Source organism: Peromyscus californicus, unplaced genomic scaffold, assembly GCF_007827085.1.
Source record: "Peromyscus californicus insignis strain IS unplaced genomic scaffold, ASM782708v3 Scaffold_17__1_contigs__length_78620276, whole genome shotgun sequence".
Lineage (NCBI taxonomy): Eukaryota > Metazoa > Chordata > Mammalia > Rodentia > Cricetidae > Peromyscus > Peromyscus californicus.
The window spans coordinates 15419824-15435608 of NW_026294469.1; the positions used below are offsets into that span (position 1 = coordinate 15419824).

Below are 15785 nucleotides of genomic sequence, written 5' to 3' on the forward strand. Positions count from 1 at the left end.
GAATTTCTGTCAACATTTTGTCAAATGTTCTGTAATTTTGTATAGTGATGTCTTATGTAGTGATAGAATTGTGTGATTGTTCTCTTAAATCTTTCGTGTGGTCAACATCTGGATTTAGTTGGAAATGTCCACTAAACATTGTCCACTTAACATTGTGTTTTGCAGAAGAATTCACTTGGTCGTTATGTGCTACAATTTATATATTCTAGGGTCTGGTTTGCTAACATTTTGTTGAGAATTCTTGTATCACATGTTCATGTAGGCTATGACTTAGTAATACTCTTTTATCACACTCCATGAGGTTTTTGTGTCATTTAATCACACAATATTCTGTACTGTCTTTTGTTTCTGGAAGGATTAATGTAAGATTCCTAATACTTAGTTCTTACACATGATAAAACTTACCAGTGAAGCTGTTTTGGCCATTTCCATTGTAAAAATATCTTTGACTCTTGAGTTCAGTTTTTCTAGGCCTGAGACTATTTATATTTTTCTGTTTCTTCTTAGTTTTTGACAATCGAGATTTTTTTTTTTTTTTTTTTTTGTCAAGAAATACACCATTTCAGGAAGTCAGCATGGCTGTGAAGGAGAGGTCTGGCCAAGGCGGGGGCCACACCAGGCTACCTGGCAGCTTGCATACTGCTGAAAGACAAACCGGTGGTCTTCAATAAGGGACAAGTAAATTTAGGAGCAAGTTCAGAAGCAGTTTCAGTAATAATCCTAGTGGATGCTGTGGCTATGAGATGCCTTCAAGGACTCCAGTACAGCACTTCCAGAAAAGCTGTTTTTGAAATTAAAGGAAGAATAACGGATGGTTGAGATGGTTCTGGAATATCAAAATCAGGTCTGGAAGCAAAATAAGCTCATTCAAGAAAAGAGAGATGACCTGTTAAAGATGATTGCTTAAAGTTAAGGGCAAAAAGCTGGAATTGGAAGTACTGACGTTAAATAGCCAGCATCTTAAGGAGGAATTTTCTAGGAAAGAAGCCATTTCCACTGCTAACACAGATAATGCAGACGGATTGAGAGGCTGCAGAAATCAGCCAACTTGTATCAAAGATTGCCTCGTGCTAGATTTTCGGAAGGTTCATGATGATAAATTGCAGCAGATATCCACTAGTGTTGACCCTGAGCATCCTGAGAGCCCATTTGTGGTTTCCCAGAGCCTAAATGAAGCAAGGGAATGGGAAGTGTCTAACTGCTCCTCATCTTGAGTGCCTAACAGAGTTTCAAGAGAACATCAAGGGACCAACAATTTTTTCAGTGTTTCTTGCCAATGCAAGGAAAACTTTTACTGCTACAGGTGATAATAATGTAGAAATAGTATGTGAAATGGTTTTTTGTATTGTGTGTATGTCCTAAAAGAATTCTTAAGTCTTGCCCCTCTGTAGTATTTTAGTGTTTTGTGATGTTTTTGTGTGGTATGAAGGAAACCAAAATACATCATTCCAAAATATGCCTCTTTAGCATAACATTTTGAAGACAGTTAAGCAGGAGCAGAGTCAGAAAAACTCTCTGCCCTCCTTTAATTTGCCCAAAAGCAGGACCTAAAAGTATAAAGGTATCTCCACTCCCATACCTATAAAGGATGAAGGTTAATCACTAAAGACATCTCTTACCAGTTCAGACATGGCTGGTACTGGAGGAATTGACAAGCCTTGCTTCATTAGTCTATTCCTGTAAATTCACTCTCTGTAATTCCCCACTGGAGGAAGCCAAAAGCAAAACCTACTGTCTGTATTGTATGTCTCTAAAATTCTACTGTTTTCTGTTGAAGATGCTATTTAGACCAGGGCTCTAAGCTGCTGTTTGGAGTTCATTTAGTTGAGTTGGTCCTGTACAATGTGCACTGCATGCATTAGTAAACTCATTTGGTTTTCTCTTGCAAAAGCAAACAAGAAATATGCATTTTTCATTTAATTTATTTTACTATATTGGTGTTAAACTTGTTTGTGATACACTCGTGATGTTCTTTTCACTGTCTGTAGACTTTGTAGTTATATATCATTGCTGATATTTGTGGCTATAATTTTCATGTTTTATTAGGTTGTGGTGATGTGGGAAAATAGAGGTTTTATTAATCTGCAGTGGCCACGATTGTTTTTCTCTTGTGGCCTAGTTGTCTGTTTATATTTCTCCTCTTTACTGTTTTCTCCCTCCTGGCTACTCTTTTTTTAGCTTCATACAATATAATATTTTATCAGTGATTCAAAACTTATTTCTAATATAGGCATTGAAGTTATTTTCCCTCTTATTAGTGATTCTTTATCTCTCTAATTCAGATAAAGAAGTAAGTTCAATTCTGAGCACCCACATGGTAGTTCACAAATTGCCTATACTTCTAGTCCAGGGAATCCCAACACTGTCTTCTGGTATTCATGACCACCAGGCAAACATATGGTACACAGACACACATGCAGGCAAAATATCCATAAAATAAAATAAAACAAAAACTTTCAAAAAAAGAAAAAAACAGAATTTTTATTTTTGAATACCAGCTTCTCTCTTGTGGTTTTTTTTTCAACCTGTGGATTATTTAGGAGTGTGTTAAATAATTTCTAAATACTTGACAGATTTTCTGACACGTTGACTTTTATTTTGGCTTAACTCTGTTGTTAAATTACATATTCTTATTAGCTTTAATTCTTTAGAAATATATTGAAATTTATTCTGTAAGCCAATATAGGATGTATTGGTCAATATTGCATGTGCATTTTTAAGAGTGTCCATTCTGCTATTGAGTACAATGATCTGTCCATGCTGATTAGATCAATTGATGTGCTCTGTTCTTCCATAGTCTGTTGAAATTTTGTCCATTTTTATCAACTGATAACAAAGGAAGACTAAAACCCCAAGATAGGATGTGGATTTCTCTACTCTTTAGTCTTTTTTATTATTAATTCTTTTATTTATTTTACATCCTGTTCACAGTTTCTCCTTCCTCCTATCTTCCCAGTCCCTCTCCCCACCCCCATCCCCATCTGTCCAAACTCATCAATCTACTCCTACTCCCATTTCTATTCAGAAAAGGGCAGGCCTCCCATGGATATCAATAAAACATGGCCTATTGTGGTGGTTTTGTGTTCCCCATAATATTGTGCACCCTAATAAACTTATCTGGGGTCAGAGACAGAACAGCCACTAGATACAAAGGCTAGAAAATGGTGGCACTCACGCCTTTAATCCTAGCATTCCAGAGGTAGAAATCCTCTGGATCTCTGTGAGTTCAAGGCCACATTGGAAACAGCCCAGGCATGGTGACACACACCTTTAATCCCAGGAAGTGATGGCAGAAAGCAACAAGATATATAAGGCGTGAAGACCAGAAACTAGAAGCTTTTGGCTGGTTAAGCTTTTAGGCTTTGAGCAGCACAGTTCAGCTGAGACCCATTCTGGATGAGGACTCAGAGGCTTCCAGTCTGAGGAACCAGGATCAGCTGAGGAACTGGCAAGGTGAGGCAGCTGTGGCTTGCTCTGCTTCTCTGATCTTCCAGCATTCACCCCAATAACTGGCCTCAGGTTTGATTTTATTAATAAGAACTTTTAAGATTCCTGCTACAGCCTATCAAGTTGCAGTAAGACTAAGTGCCTCCCCTGGTATTGAGGTTGAATATGAGGAGTATGAAGATTAGGGTCCCACAAGCCAATAAAAGCATCAGACAGCCCATGCTTCTACTGTTAGGAGTCCCACAAGAGAACCAAGCTACACAACTATAACATATATACAGAGTGCCTAGATCAGTCCCATGCAGGCTCCCTGGTTGTCGGTTCAGTCTCTGTGAGTCCCTATGAGCCCCAGTTAGTTGATTCTGTGGGTTTTCTTGTGGTGTCCTTGACCCTTCTGGCTCCTACAATCCTTTCTCCCCACCTTCTGCAGGATTCCCTGAGCTCCACGTAATATTTGGCTGGGGATCTGCATCTTTTTCCATCAGTTGCTGGATGAAGCCTCTCTGATGACAATTGGGCTAAGCACCAATCTATGAGTATATCAGAATATCATTAGGCACCATTACATTGACTTTTTTTTTTTTAAATCTAATCGTGCTTGGTTCTATCCTAGGTCTCTGGGTCATCCAGCCTGTGGGTCCTGGTGCTCCAGGCAGTGTTGGGGTTGGGCTTACTCCCTTGGCATGGGTTTTATGCCAGTCAATGAGTCTCTTGGCCACTCACTCAATCTCTAGGCCACCCTTACCCTAGCACATCCCATAGTCAGGACAGACTGTAAGTTGAAGGTTATGTGGCTGGGTTGGTGTCCCAATCTCTTCTACTTGAAGTTGTGCCTGGCCACAGAAGATGGCCAGTTCAAACTACACATCCTCTTTTGCTAGTCTTAGCTGGGGTCATCCTTGTAGCTTCTTGGGAGGTTCCCTTGAACCAGGTTTCCTCCTGACCCTGAAATGCATTCAGTACTCTCCCCCTCTACCTCCCACCCACTCCACTCATGAAATCTCTTCTATTTCCCCTTCCCAGGGAGAGGTTGGCATCCCTCCCTGAACCCTCCTTGTTACCTAGTTTCTCTGGGTCTGTGGATTGTAGCATGGTTCTCCTTTGTCTTACAGCTAATAACCACTTATGAGTAAGTACATACCATGTTTGTCTTTCTCAGTCTGGGTTACCTCACTCAAGTAAGCCAGACTGAGTACTCTTTAATCTTAACAGGTTTTGCTACATCTGTTTTGATGCCTTGTCTTAGATGCATGCATATGTCCTATGATTTTTTTGTGTCTTCTGATAATTTTTTAAATTTAGATTCTATTTTCAATTGAAAATATTTTTCATACAATATATTCTGATATATGAATAGAAAATGAATAGAACAATAAGAGCTAAGGCAAAGCACAAGAAACATATAGATGCAGAGACACATTCGCACACACAGAAAACCCATAAAAAGAAATTTGGAAACCATAATACGTAAGGTTTAAAAAAAATGCCCAGACAAAGCATTATGAGATGAGAATCCCTCCAAAAATACCATTGAGTTCATTTTCTGTTGGCCATCTACTGCTGGACATGGCGCCTGCCCCTAAGTGTGGTTTGTAAACCCAGTTGGAGAAAACTTAACTCTTCGTTTGTAGGCGGTTATGGTTGGTTATCAAGTGGAGAGCTCCCCTACCTATGTAGAGTTCTGGGTTTGGTCCCCAGCCCCATAAACAAACAGCCTTCCCACAGTAGGTGAGCAAGAGCTAATTTATGTGCATAATTCATTTAAAGTTAGGCTGATATAGATGAAGAAGGGACCAGCTCATTCCTTTTGTGTTTGGAGATGTGGTCTTACTCTGTGGCATAGGCTGGACTGAAACTCATAACAATCCTCCTTCCTTACCCTCCCAAATGTTGAATTTACAGACATGAACCCCCAAGCCCAGCTCCTTTTTCTTCTTCTTTTTCTTCTCCCCTTTAAAGGAGAAAATAATGTACTTTTCCTGTTAACTCCCCAGCTGTTCCTTTTGGTAGTTTCTGTAACCCATTCAGAATGCTTCCCTAACTTAGAGTATGACTGTGGAGCAGCAACGCTGTGCTGCTTTGTGTAGACAGTGGGATCTGTTGTACCAGTACATTTACTTCCCTGTTACTTGTGATATTGTTGTCATATATATTATATCTCAGCACATGTAAGCCTGACAGCATAGTGGTACCAGTTTGGCTTTGAGTATTCCTATCCTTTTCAAGAAATAAAATAAATAATAACAGCCTTTTATATTTATCTACATATGGACTATTTCTGATGCTCCTCACTTCTCTTTATAGCTCCAAATTTCCATATGATGTCATTTTCATACGATTTGAAAAACATCCTGTTATTTCTTGGAGTGCAGGTGTTCTGGCAACAAAATTTAATTTCTTCTTTTGGGGGGAGCTTTTTTATGAGAAGTCAAATCCGGGGGTGACAGGTTTGTCTGTTTACTTCCATCATTGTAGAGATGTCCCTCTTATATTCTGGCCACCCCTATTGTAATGCTGATAGCGCATCATATGCAATGCCATTCTTCTGTGTGTCACTAACGTTTCTCAAGTCGAAGGATCCTCTTCATCTTTGCTTTTATTCCATTTGACTATTAGGTTTTCACCAGGTTTAGAAAATATTCTGACATTACTTTTAGGACACATTTCTTTAGTTACTTTTTCTGTCCCATTCTCATGAAGTCTCCTTAAAGATTTCAGTTTTTCCTTCTTAGACAGCTTTGGATTGCCTTTAAGGTCCCAGAGAGTCTGCCTATTTTTCTTCAAATGTTTTTTTTTTCTATTTTCCAAATTAGGTCATTTCTGTTGCTTCTGTAATAAAATTCATTTAGCATTTATGCTTTCATCTTCATTCCAATTTTTATATCAACTACTGTAATTTTCAGTTCTAAAATTTCCATCTAGTTTTAATTACAGTCTAAATATCTCTCCTGAAGCTGCCTGTCTGCTCATTCATTAAGATTTTGTTTTATGTCCATCATATAACTACTCCTTGATTGCCTGATAAACCAATCTTAAATTGAAATTATCATAAGTCAAAGATGTATTTCAGCCCAGCTTCTAGCACCAAAAGACCTGGGCTGCTCTCAGCTTTGTTCAGTAAAGCCTCTTTGTACAATGGAGAGAGATCCAGCTAGTCCAAGTGCTAAGAATAAGAGACTGAGTGCTAAGCCATAAATGGGACATCTTTATTAATGACCCCACCATCACCAACACTCAGGGAACATTCTGAAGAAGAGGCAAGAAAGAATGTAAGAGCTGGGAGATAAGGATGAGTACTGTTTAAAAACAATACTGTCTTCTGGAGATGACATGACTATCACAATAATGAACTCACATACACCATAGACTCAATATCGAGCCAGCCAGAATCCCAGCATAAGTGGGTAGATGATCTCTAGACCCCATTCCAAACTGAGGATCTGTTGGCAGTGAATAGTCCTGAGAGAGAGAGAGAACTATCCTTTACTGAAGATACAGCCACTGGTAGATTTACTGTACTCCAGGGGACTACATATCCATGTACACATGGGTGGCACTAACTAGCTTTAGTGGGTTATCCAAAAAATGACATGAAGATGGGGAAGGCTGATTAGAAGGATGTGAAGGAAGTTGGAGGGAGGGGGGAAGGAGTAGAAGGTAAATATGATTATATTTTATTATATACATGTATGACATTTTTAAAAATAAATAGTTTTTAATAAATGAGTTAGTTTATTTTGGCTGAAAGTTGTAGCTAGAGTTTTCCTGCCTTGCCCACAGTCAGGACAAATCTCTGTCACCCACCAGTCTCACAGCCGATCAGACCCAACCAAGTAAACACAGAGACTTATATCGCTTTCAAACTGTATGGCCGTGGCAGGCTTCTTGCTAACTATTCTTATATCTTAAATTAATCCATTTCCATAAATCTATACCTTGCCACGTGGCTCGTGGCTTACCAGTGTCTTCACATGCTGCTTGTCATGGCGGTGGCTGGGAGTGACTCTCCCACTCAGCCTTCCACTTCCCAGAATTCTCCTCTCTCCTTGTCCCGCCTATACTTCCTGCCTGGCCACTGGCCAATCAGTGTTTTATTTATACAGAATGATATCCACAGCAGAAAGTTCCATGGGGAGAGCCCATAATGGCTGGAGAGGCATGGTGGCTGGCAACCAGGTCAGAAAGCTGAGGAATGACGTATTCAAGCACAAGCATGAAGCAGAGAGTCAACTGGAAGTGGCATGAGGATATAAATATATCTATAATAGACTCCTCTGTAGGCCTGAGATTGTCTTCAGTAGTCAGTTTTCATTCTCTGTAGTAGAGAGCATAGACACAGATCCCCACTGCTTTATAGAATGCAGGGACATGAGAGCACTTCCTGCTTTGGGTTCCTCTTTATCCTCCTCCGCTCAGCAGTCCCTCATGTTTGGAGTGGGATTCCTCTCTACAGCCCACCCCTTCCTTCAGGACTTTTAAAGTTTTCCCCCTTGGGAAATAAACACTTTTCACAAGAATTTTGTCCCCACTCTCTGCCATAACTTTTTCGATTATGGACATTTTTAAAGATTATTCAAAAGTGAGAGTTAATGAGAAGGAAATCACACCAACGGCCAAACCTTTGTAAGAAAAGGAAAGTGAATCTCTCATTTCCCCATAAAAATTATCTTAGAAAATGCAGTTGTATGAAAGGGGGCTTCATATGCAGATAAAAAGGCAGTGAACAGGAAGACTGTGTCATCTACAGACAGGAGAGTGGATCTTGGCCTTCAGGACTAGCTCCTACAGTTCTTTCAACAGCTCTCCCTGCCAGTTAAGCCACATGTCAACTTATATGCTTTGTATTAATGTACACAACACAAAAGACTAAGAAAGACCATCACATAATCTGATGAAATCTGGAGCTCAATAGATGTGTGGGTTTGTAAATCTAAAGGAAAAATGAGAAGAGGAGGCGGGGGGGGGGGGGCGAAGAGAAGAGAAAGAAAAAGAAAAGCTTATTTAGCAGTTAACATCTTAATCAAGCAGTCATGGCTTTTCTTTAGAGTTTAGAATGCTGGGCAAAAGGAGAAATCGTCTTCCAAAGGAACAGCCATGATTGCAGAAGCCCTATGGAGCTTTTCAAAAGAAGAGAGAGCAAGAGGGAAAAAGGCAGGGAAGAGATGGGGCTGGTCTCAGCAGTCCATTCACTTAAAAGGGTGAGACTCCAGACCATCCTCTTCCCAGGGAAACTTTTCCAGATAACTTGAATTCACTACCAGGCTATGAACTAGTGCCTAAAATCAGCATCTTTTCTGAGACCACTACTGTGAAAGGCCGTTTTTCCTGTCAGGTTGCTAAGAACAGAGACAAGTGTGCAGGCATTTTTCTTACAAGCCTGCCTCCTTGTGTGAATCTCAGGGTGTCCCACCATGTTCCATCCTTCCATTGTTTCCCATCATTATCTCAGAAGGCCATTGACATGCCAATTGAAGTGACTGTTTCACACTCCTGCCGTCCTTTGGTGAGCCTCCCACACCTGCGTGGTTGGTCCATCCCTGGTGTAGCTAGAGAGATTCTGTTCTTCACATCTCCACTTTTCTGAAGTGACTTGCGTGTGCCCATATTCCAAGCTCCTGTCACCTATTGTAGTTCCATCACAAATACTTGGCCTTAGTGCCCTTAGAACCCTGCCTTTGGGTTCCTGCTTGTTTCTCTGCAGCCTTCTGTCTCACATTCCTCACATACACCGCACCAAAGCTTTGTGCATTAATTTTCTCTTGTTTTTCATTTATCCTACATATCTTTTTGCTTTTCTGCCAGGCTTTGATTCCTCGTTGCTTCACTTTCTTCTCGTCATCTATCCCAGACCACAAAGTTAACTTCAATGCCTCCTTATCAGCTTACTTAACCTCCTTTGGCCTCCAGTTGTTGCGCTGTCCCTAGATAACAAATGCTGATTTCTTAATCCCCAGTGTTCATCTTTAGTACTTAGGAAACATGTTAGATATGCAGATCTCACTTTAACCTGCTTTTTTATTTCTGTAGACATTCTGATTCTTACTCATACTCTTTGGCTTTATTAGCAGGTTAATAGGCTTGAGTCTCACTTCTGTACCTCCAAATGTACAGTTTGAGGATTAACATCATTAAACTAGTTTGTTCTCCAAAACAGTTGTAGTAAGATACAAAATACACATTCAGAATAATAATCAAATTATATATCAATTAAAATAAGGAAAAGATTCTCACTGCCATGAATTGTACTGCAACTCCTGTTGATTTCAGATATGTCCATGTGATCTGTGTCTTCCCCTATGCCTGACACAGTCCATTCATTCTTCCTCTTTCAGTTTATTGAAGTCAAAATGTGAAGGATGGCTGCATGGAACCTCATCATCCTTTAAAAAGTGCCAAAACTCTCCAAACAGTGGACAACACAGGAGTGAGAAGAAGACAGTTGAGTTTCAGTCACATGTGGCGGATGACGTCCAAGGGCTATGCCAACAGAACGATACCTACAGACCCCAGAGAGGTGAGTGTAGTGTCTGCAGTAGCAGAAAGAGAAGCCGCTAAGGATGGTGGACGGTGGCTGGTGCCTGCAAACCAGGGGACAGCAGGTGGTTTCCACTATGCTCGCTGGAGTTAGCGTTTCAGAAAAACATATGCCTGCAAAGCTGTGGGTTGCACAGCTACTAGATTCTCAACTCACATCTATAGTCATTTCTCTTAGAGTACCGATATGAGACACTCTGACCAGTTTGGCACTCTTTTTAAAAGCTGAATTGAACAGTAAGTATAGTTACAGATACCAAATGATGTTGTCAAAGTGAGTAGCAGAATAAGGAGTTGAACATAAATCTGGAAAAGTAAGGCCTCATAGTAATAGGTAATCTTCAATTAACTGGTAATGTGGGGAATGTAGAAGGGAGATCATGAGCACCTTTACATTGTAACTAAACACAATCACCTAGGTCTGAGCAAATAGTGCCAGCAGCATTCTCTGAAGTGTTACTAATATTACAAATAACTGAAATGATGAATGAAAGAGGCCTTTGTTTCCAAGATGCCCCTGGGGTGACTCCTGGTGCAATCTATACCAACAGCCTTAAGGTTAAAGGGAATGAACCTCCTTGTGGATGTATAGGAAACAGCCTCCTCTGCTCACAACCTGCTCAGGTCCTGATTTTTTACATACTCCTTCTACCAGGAAAACTGTCCTACAGATGTTAAGCAATCAACTGTATAACGTGAATTGCTAATTAAATTAAATAAATAAATAGATAAATAAATAAATAAATAACCTGGAGCCAGATATTGGGGAGAAAGCTGAAAGGTCAGAGAAACAGAACAAGCCACAGCCAACTTCACCTTACCAACTCCTCAGCCTCCAGAGCAAGACTTCCTGTTTACTCACACCGTATATACTTTTCTGTGCCCTGCCATCTTCCTTCCTTCCTAGTGCTGGGATTAAAGGTGTGTGTGCTTCCCAAATACTTGGTAACAAAGGCATGAGATCTCAAGTGCTGGGATTAAAGGCATGTACCACCATGCCTAGCTCTGTTTCCAGTGTGGCCTTGAACTCACAGAGATCCAGACGGATCTCTGCCTCCCGAGTGATAGGATTAAGAGTATATACCACCACTGTCTTGCCTCTATGTCTAATCAAGTGGCTGGCTCTGTCCTCTGATGCCCAGATAAGTTTATTAGGGTGCAAAATATATTAAGGTACATAATATACCACCACATTTCCCCCTTTTTGTCTAGAATAATAAAAGGTTATAACAAATATAAGAAAAACTATATATAATAAGTACCATAAGTATATACACTATATACAGCCAAGAATTACATTAACAATGTCCAGTTCAATAACATTTGACAAATTCAAACAAAAAACTCCATTATTTATCCTATCTTGGTGAGTCCAAAATGGTGTACCTAATTCACTTTCTATCCTAACTTGTATTACCAATCGAAAACTGTCTTTTGATGTCTTTCAGACTGATACACTTTACACCTCTTTAGTGAGTTTCTGTTCTGAATTTGTTAATAAGAAAAACTATAACTATCTAATCTTCAACTGCCTCAGAGACCCGAGAAGGAAATAGTATTACCTAAGTAAACAGGAAGGGCAAGCAACTGACTTCCAAAAAAATGTGAGAAATGACAGAAACAGCTGGCTGTCTGGACAGTCACCCAAGGTTCCTCTGCAACATTGGGGCATCCATCTTCGGCCTACAGGCCTAGCATTGCTGACAGACTCATCATCCAATCCAATGTAAAATATTTAAAACTAGTAGTTGCCTTTAAAAGTAGATTCAATAATCTATCTTTTTATCTTATCATATCCATATTCTCTTTTTTTCTTTTCAGAGTAAATTCAATAATCTACCCTTTATTCTCATTTCTATATCTTTTTTTCAGAGTAGATTCAATAATCTACCTCTTACCTATATCCTCTTTTTTAAAAAACAAGAACCCCAAATCTAATTTCCTTTGTTTAGCCTTTTTCCTGACCAAAAAAATATCAATTAACAACTTGTAACCAACCATCCTAAACAATGACAATCATCCATAACCCATTGAAAGACCAAAAATCACCAACCCCACCTCTTGGGAATGTGGGCATCATGTTCTTAAAATTACTTCCTGCTGTCTGGGGGCAAAAGCAGCTTTAGGGGATCCTGAAAAGAAAATTTTTGGGTTAATTGTCAAGTTCTGGGAGAGTTAGCTGTATCATTTATTGTCCAGTCTCTGCATAATGGGTAAATGCAAGACTTGTCTCAAGTCCTTGCTTGAGTAGTCTGTGAGGCTGGATCATCTCAGCTAGCCATCTCAAAATTGTCCTGAGCAGTTTGTAGTCCAAAGCTGGTCTTCGGGTGTTCGTCAGCTTGGTGGTGTTATCATCGCAATATCATACAACTGTTCATAATCTCTGCGTCAACTCTCACGTTTGCTTTACTTATTTGAGAACGGGTGTGCTCCATGAGAAAATTTCACATGTACCTTTCTCTGCTTTCCCCACCTGCTGCCAGCTTTGCTGTGTTCTGAGGGTTAATTGCCAGTAATCTAGAAATCACTTTATCCTCTTCCAGGCAATTAAGAGGTAACAATTTTTCCAAACTTCAAAAGGGAAACTCCACAATTTCTCTTTGGCATAAGGCAAATATTCTACAGAGCTCCACTGAAGGCCAACAACATTAAAGCTTTCTTTTAGGCGTTGCTACCTAAGACAAAGATGAAATTGAGAAGACTTACTGTCTGAGATAGCCTCTTTCAGGGATGGAAAACTTTTACTTTGGTTCTCCTTATTCCTGCCATTGCACTTGAGAGGTTCCAGTCAGAACTGGTCTAGTGGTTATGCTTCGAGGCTTAACGTAATCTTCTGTTGACTTACCAACACATGTATGTTGTGTGCCAGCACTAAAATGGCAAAATGAAAAAACAGCATGTAGCAGACCAGCAGGGGGAGAAATAGCACGCGTGGCTGGTTGGGACCCGTGCAGTGTTAGACAGCATCTCTTAAAGACACTTGTCAGGCACTACTGGGACAGCCTAGCTGTGCTGGAGGCAAACCTCTCCTTGTCCCAGCTACAGAAGGCAGAAGCTTGGAACAGGCTGGTATCCCCCCGAAAAATCAATTTCTGATTTGAAACGGAGTCATTTCTGACTACCTGGAGTTTGGAACCATTTCGCGTGTGTGCTGTGTCGTGGGCTGACATTACAGCACTGTTTGTTGTGCACAGTGAATCCCAGTGGTGCTGCTAGACAGTTGACCTCTCTGGAAGGGGGCTGTTACACATCTGCAGTTCTCAGGAGCCCTGTCATCCACCCTTTCATTTTCCAGCAGCTCCCCTCACCCCTCTTTTTCCCTTTTTCTTTAAAGGGCAGGAGGATGTAGTGTGGTGGTGAAAATAATATCAAAAACCTCATCCGTTTAAAAGTTGAAAATAGTTTCACATTTTAAGATATTCACAAGAATCATGGAAAAGACTGTCGTGTATTTTTCTCTTCTTTTATAGTCTGCCTGATCACTGAAGACATGAAGTTGCCTCCATGAGCCACTGGGCCATTGCAGAGCTAGAGACGTTGTGTGCAGACTAGAGACAGGACAGGGTTATTGCCTTGGCCTTTGCTGCAGCCCACAGCCCAATGGGAGAATTAACTTCCCCAGTGTGCACTGTGGGTCTGGATGCCCTGGTTATTACAGTGCCAGTGACCCAGCACTAACTGCCCAAGTTACACTGCTTGGTTGCACATCCTTAATTGCTTTCCTCTCGTTAGCATGACAGAATCTTTTGGTATACATTTCTTCTTTATATCTGTTGTTTCTTTTGTGGTTGTCATTTAATCATGAAGTGCTATACAGGATATTTACTGCAGGACCATTAATCTTTATTACCAGCCTCTCACTCCTTTACCTCTCCTGTTCTCCTCAGCATTCTGACATTATTGATGCTAAACATAAAAGAGACAGCATCAACTCGAAAGAGCAGTCTTAGGATAACAAAAATGGGGGCATTATTATCAAATTAGCTTACAATGTAAACTTTTCTTCCATCAACACTTAGAATGTTATATTTTAGTTGGTTTTCACTGTCTTATGTAGAATGGGGAGGGGAGATGCTACTTTAGAAAATCTAAACTTGGATCAAGAGCTTTTAGAAGGCATGAGCAGGGAGAACACATGCTCTTCCTGCCTCTTCCTTCTCTCCATGCATGAGCAAACATTCCAGAACTACTTCTACCTGAAAAATCCTCTGTCACAAGAACCCTTGGAACTTAGGGCATTTTCCCTGTGATGCTGATGAACTAGCTGAGGCTGAAGTTTCAGAATGAAAATGTTAGACCACTGAGCTTGGTACTGCCCTTTTTGAACTCTGGCTAAACACCATTCCAAAGGTCCCTGCTGTGTTTAGGGATACCCTTTGCTCGTTCCTCTGCCACAGATCTCTCAGTCCCTTTATATTTGTGGCAGAACCTCCCTACAGAGTAATCTCAGCTGATACTCTTGGTCACACTCTTCATTTTTTTCTTTGGGGATTTTTTTCAAGCTAACCTTACACAGCTACCATCACTGTTAAGTTCTCTGAGAGGATCTGAAGCACACTTTTTTTCCTGAAAAATGATTATTATAGACTTAACTGAAGTGAACAATTATCCCTAGTGCTGTAAGTGAGCTTGTGCTGGCAGTGATTTGAGGATCATGATGACCCATGGTGGAGAAACACAGGAGACAAAATAAAGAAATAAGTGTATTGGAAGAATCCAAGTACAGAAGTGGTTTCCATCTAGCCTCTAAGGATCATTTACTTATGTTTCCTTTATTGTTACTGTCATCTGTATCTTACATTTAATCATCAGAAAATAAACTGATCCCCAGAGTGTGAAATAAAAGATATGCTAAGTTTTGATGTCTTTATCAACTGCACACAGAAGACAAGCACACTAGAGTGCTATGAATAAATCTAGACAGTAGAGTAAATCATCCTACCTGGTTCACTAAAAAAGGAATTCAGGTTTAAGAACCTATCGTTAAGAGTTAATCTTGCTGTAAATATTGAATTCTGTCACTTAAACCAGAGCATCTACACTTTCCATCCTCTGTTATTAAAAGGAATTCTGCAAAATGCCCTCTACTTTACCTATTTGTTATATATGTCCCGGGCTTCTATCACTAGACAAAAGCATGTATGCTTCTATGTCTTAGAATATAGCTTAACACATGGTAGTTCCTCATATATTTGTTGATTGAATTAACATAACATTAAATATATTGATTTTTCCTTTTCTTCCCTTGTTTTATTTTCCCAAAATAAGGACCTAACCAGTTAGACCTTTTGACCTCAACGCCTGCAGTGATTTAGTGATTTAAGCAAAATATATGCCTACCCCTTCAGAGTCCTTATGATGATTGATTGCTAATGTCAAAGAGAAAGACTATAGTGAGGCCTTAAAATAGCAGTGCCCAAGAAGTCAAGAAAACCATGATCATTATTTCATTTCCTTTTAATCTAATTGAAGTTTAATTATATACAATACAGTTGCATGGGTCTTAGATGTACAGATTGATATGTCTGACAATTGTTTTACACTCATGTAATCACCAGTTCCTATGTAGTGCATTTCCCTAGTAACCAAAGTTCCCTGTGCTTTCTGCTAATCAGATCCCTCCCTAAGGCCCTTCCTTGGGCTTATGAGGGCTTTCTTCTCACTGAGACTTCTCATGGTCCTTTCTATATATATTGCCTCCCAGGGGTCTCTTCTCTTTCCAAAGATACCACCACTTCAGCAATACTGAATTAAGACCCACTCATGTGACTTCTTTGGCCCTTGATGGCCTCTTTGAAGGCCCT

General features: G+C 40.1%; 1 protein-coding gene and 1 pseudogene across 6 annotated transcripts in view; both read left to right on the forward strand.

Moving 5' to 3' along the window:
• The window catches only part of Kiaa1328 (KIAA1328 ortholog), a 294152-nt gene that overhangs the window by 228410 nt on the left and 49957 nt on the right, over positions 1 to 15785 (forward strand). For 5 of the 6 annotated variants that reach the window (XM_052741683.1, XM_052741686.1, XM_052741684.1 and 2 more), the window contains one exon: positions 9780 to 9961. In XM_052741683.1, the coding sequence (XP_052597643.1) occupies positions 9780 to 9961 (182 nt within the window). Of the gene's footprint in view, positions 1 to 9779; positions 9962 to 15785 lie in introns of those variants that run through there. The other variant, XR_008219044.1, reaches the window with a different exon arrangement.
• Positions 576 to 1362, forward strand: LOC128113058 (kinetochore protein Spc25-like; annotated as a pseudogene).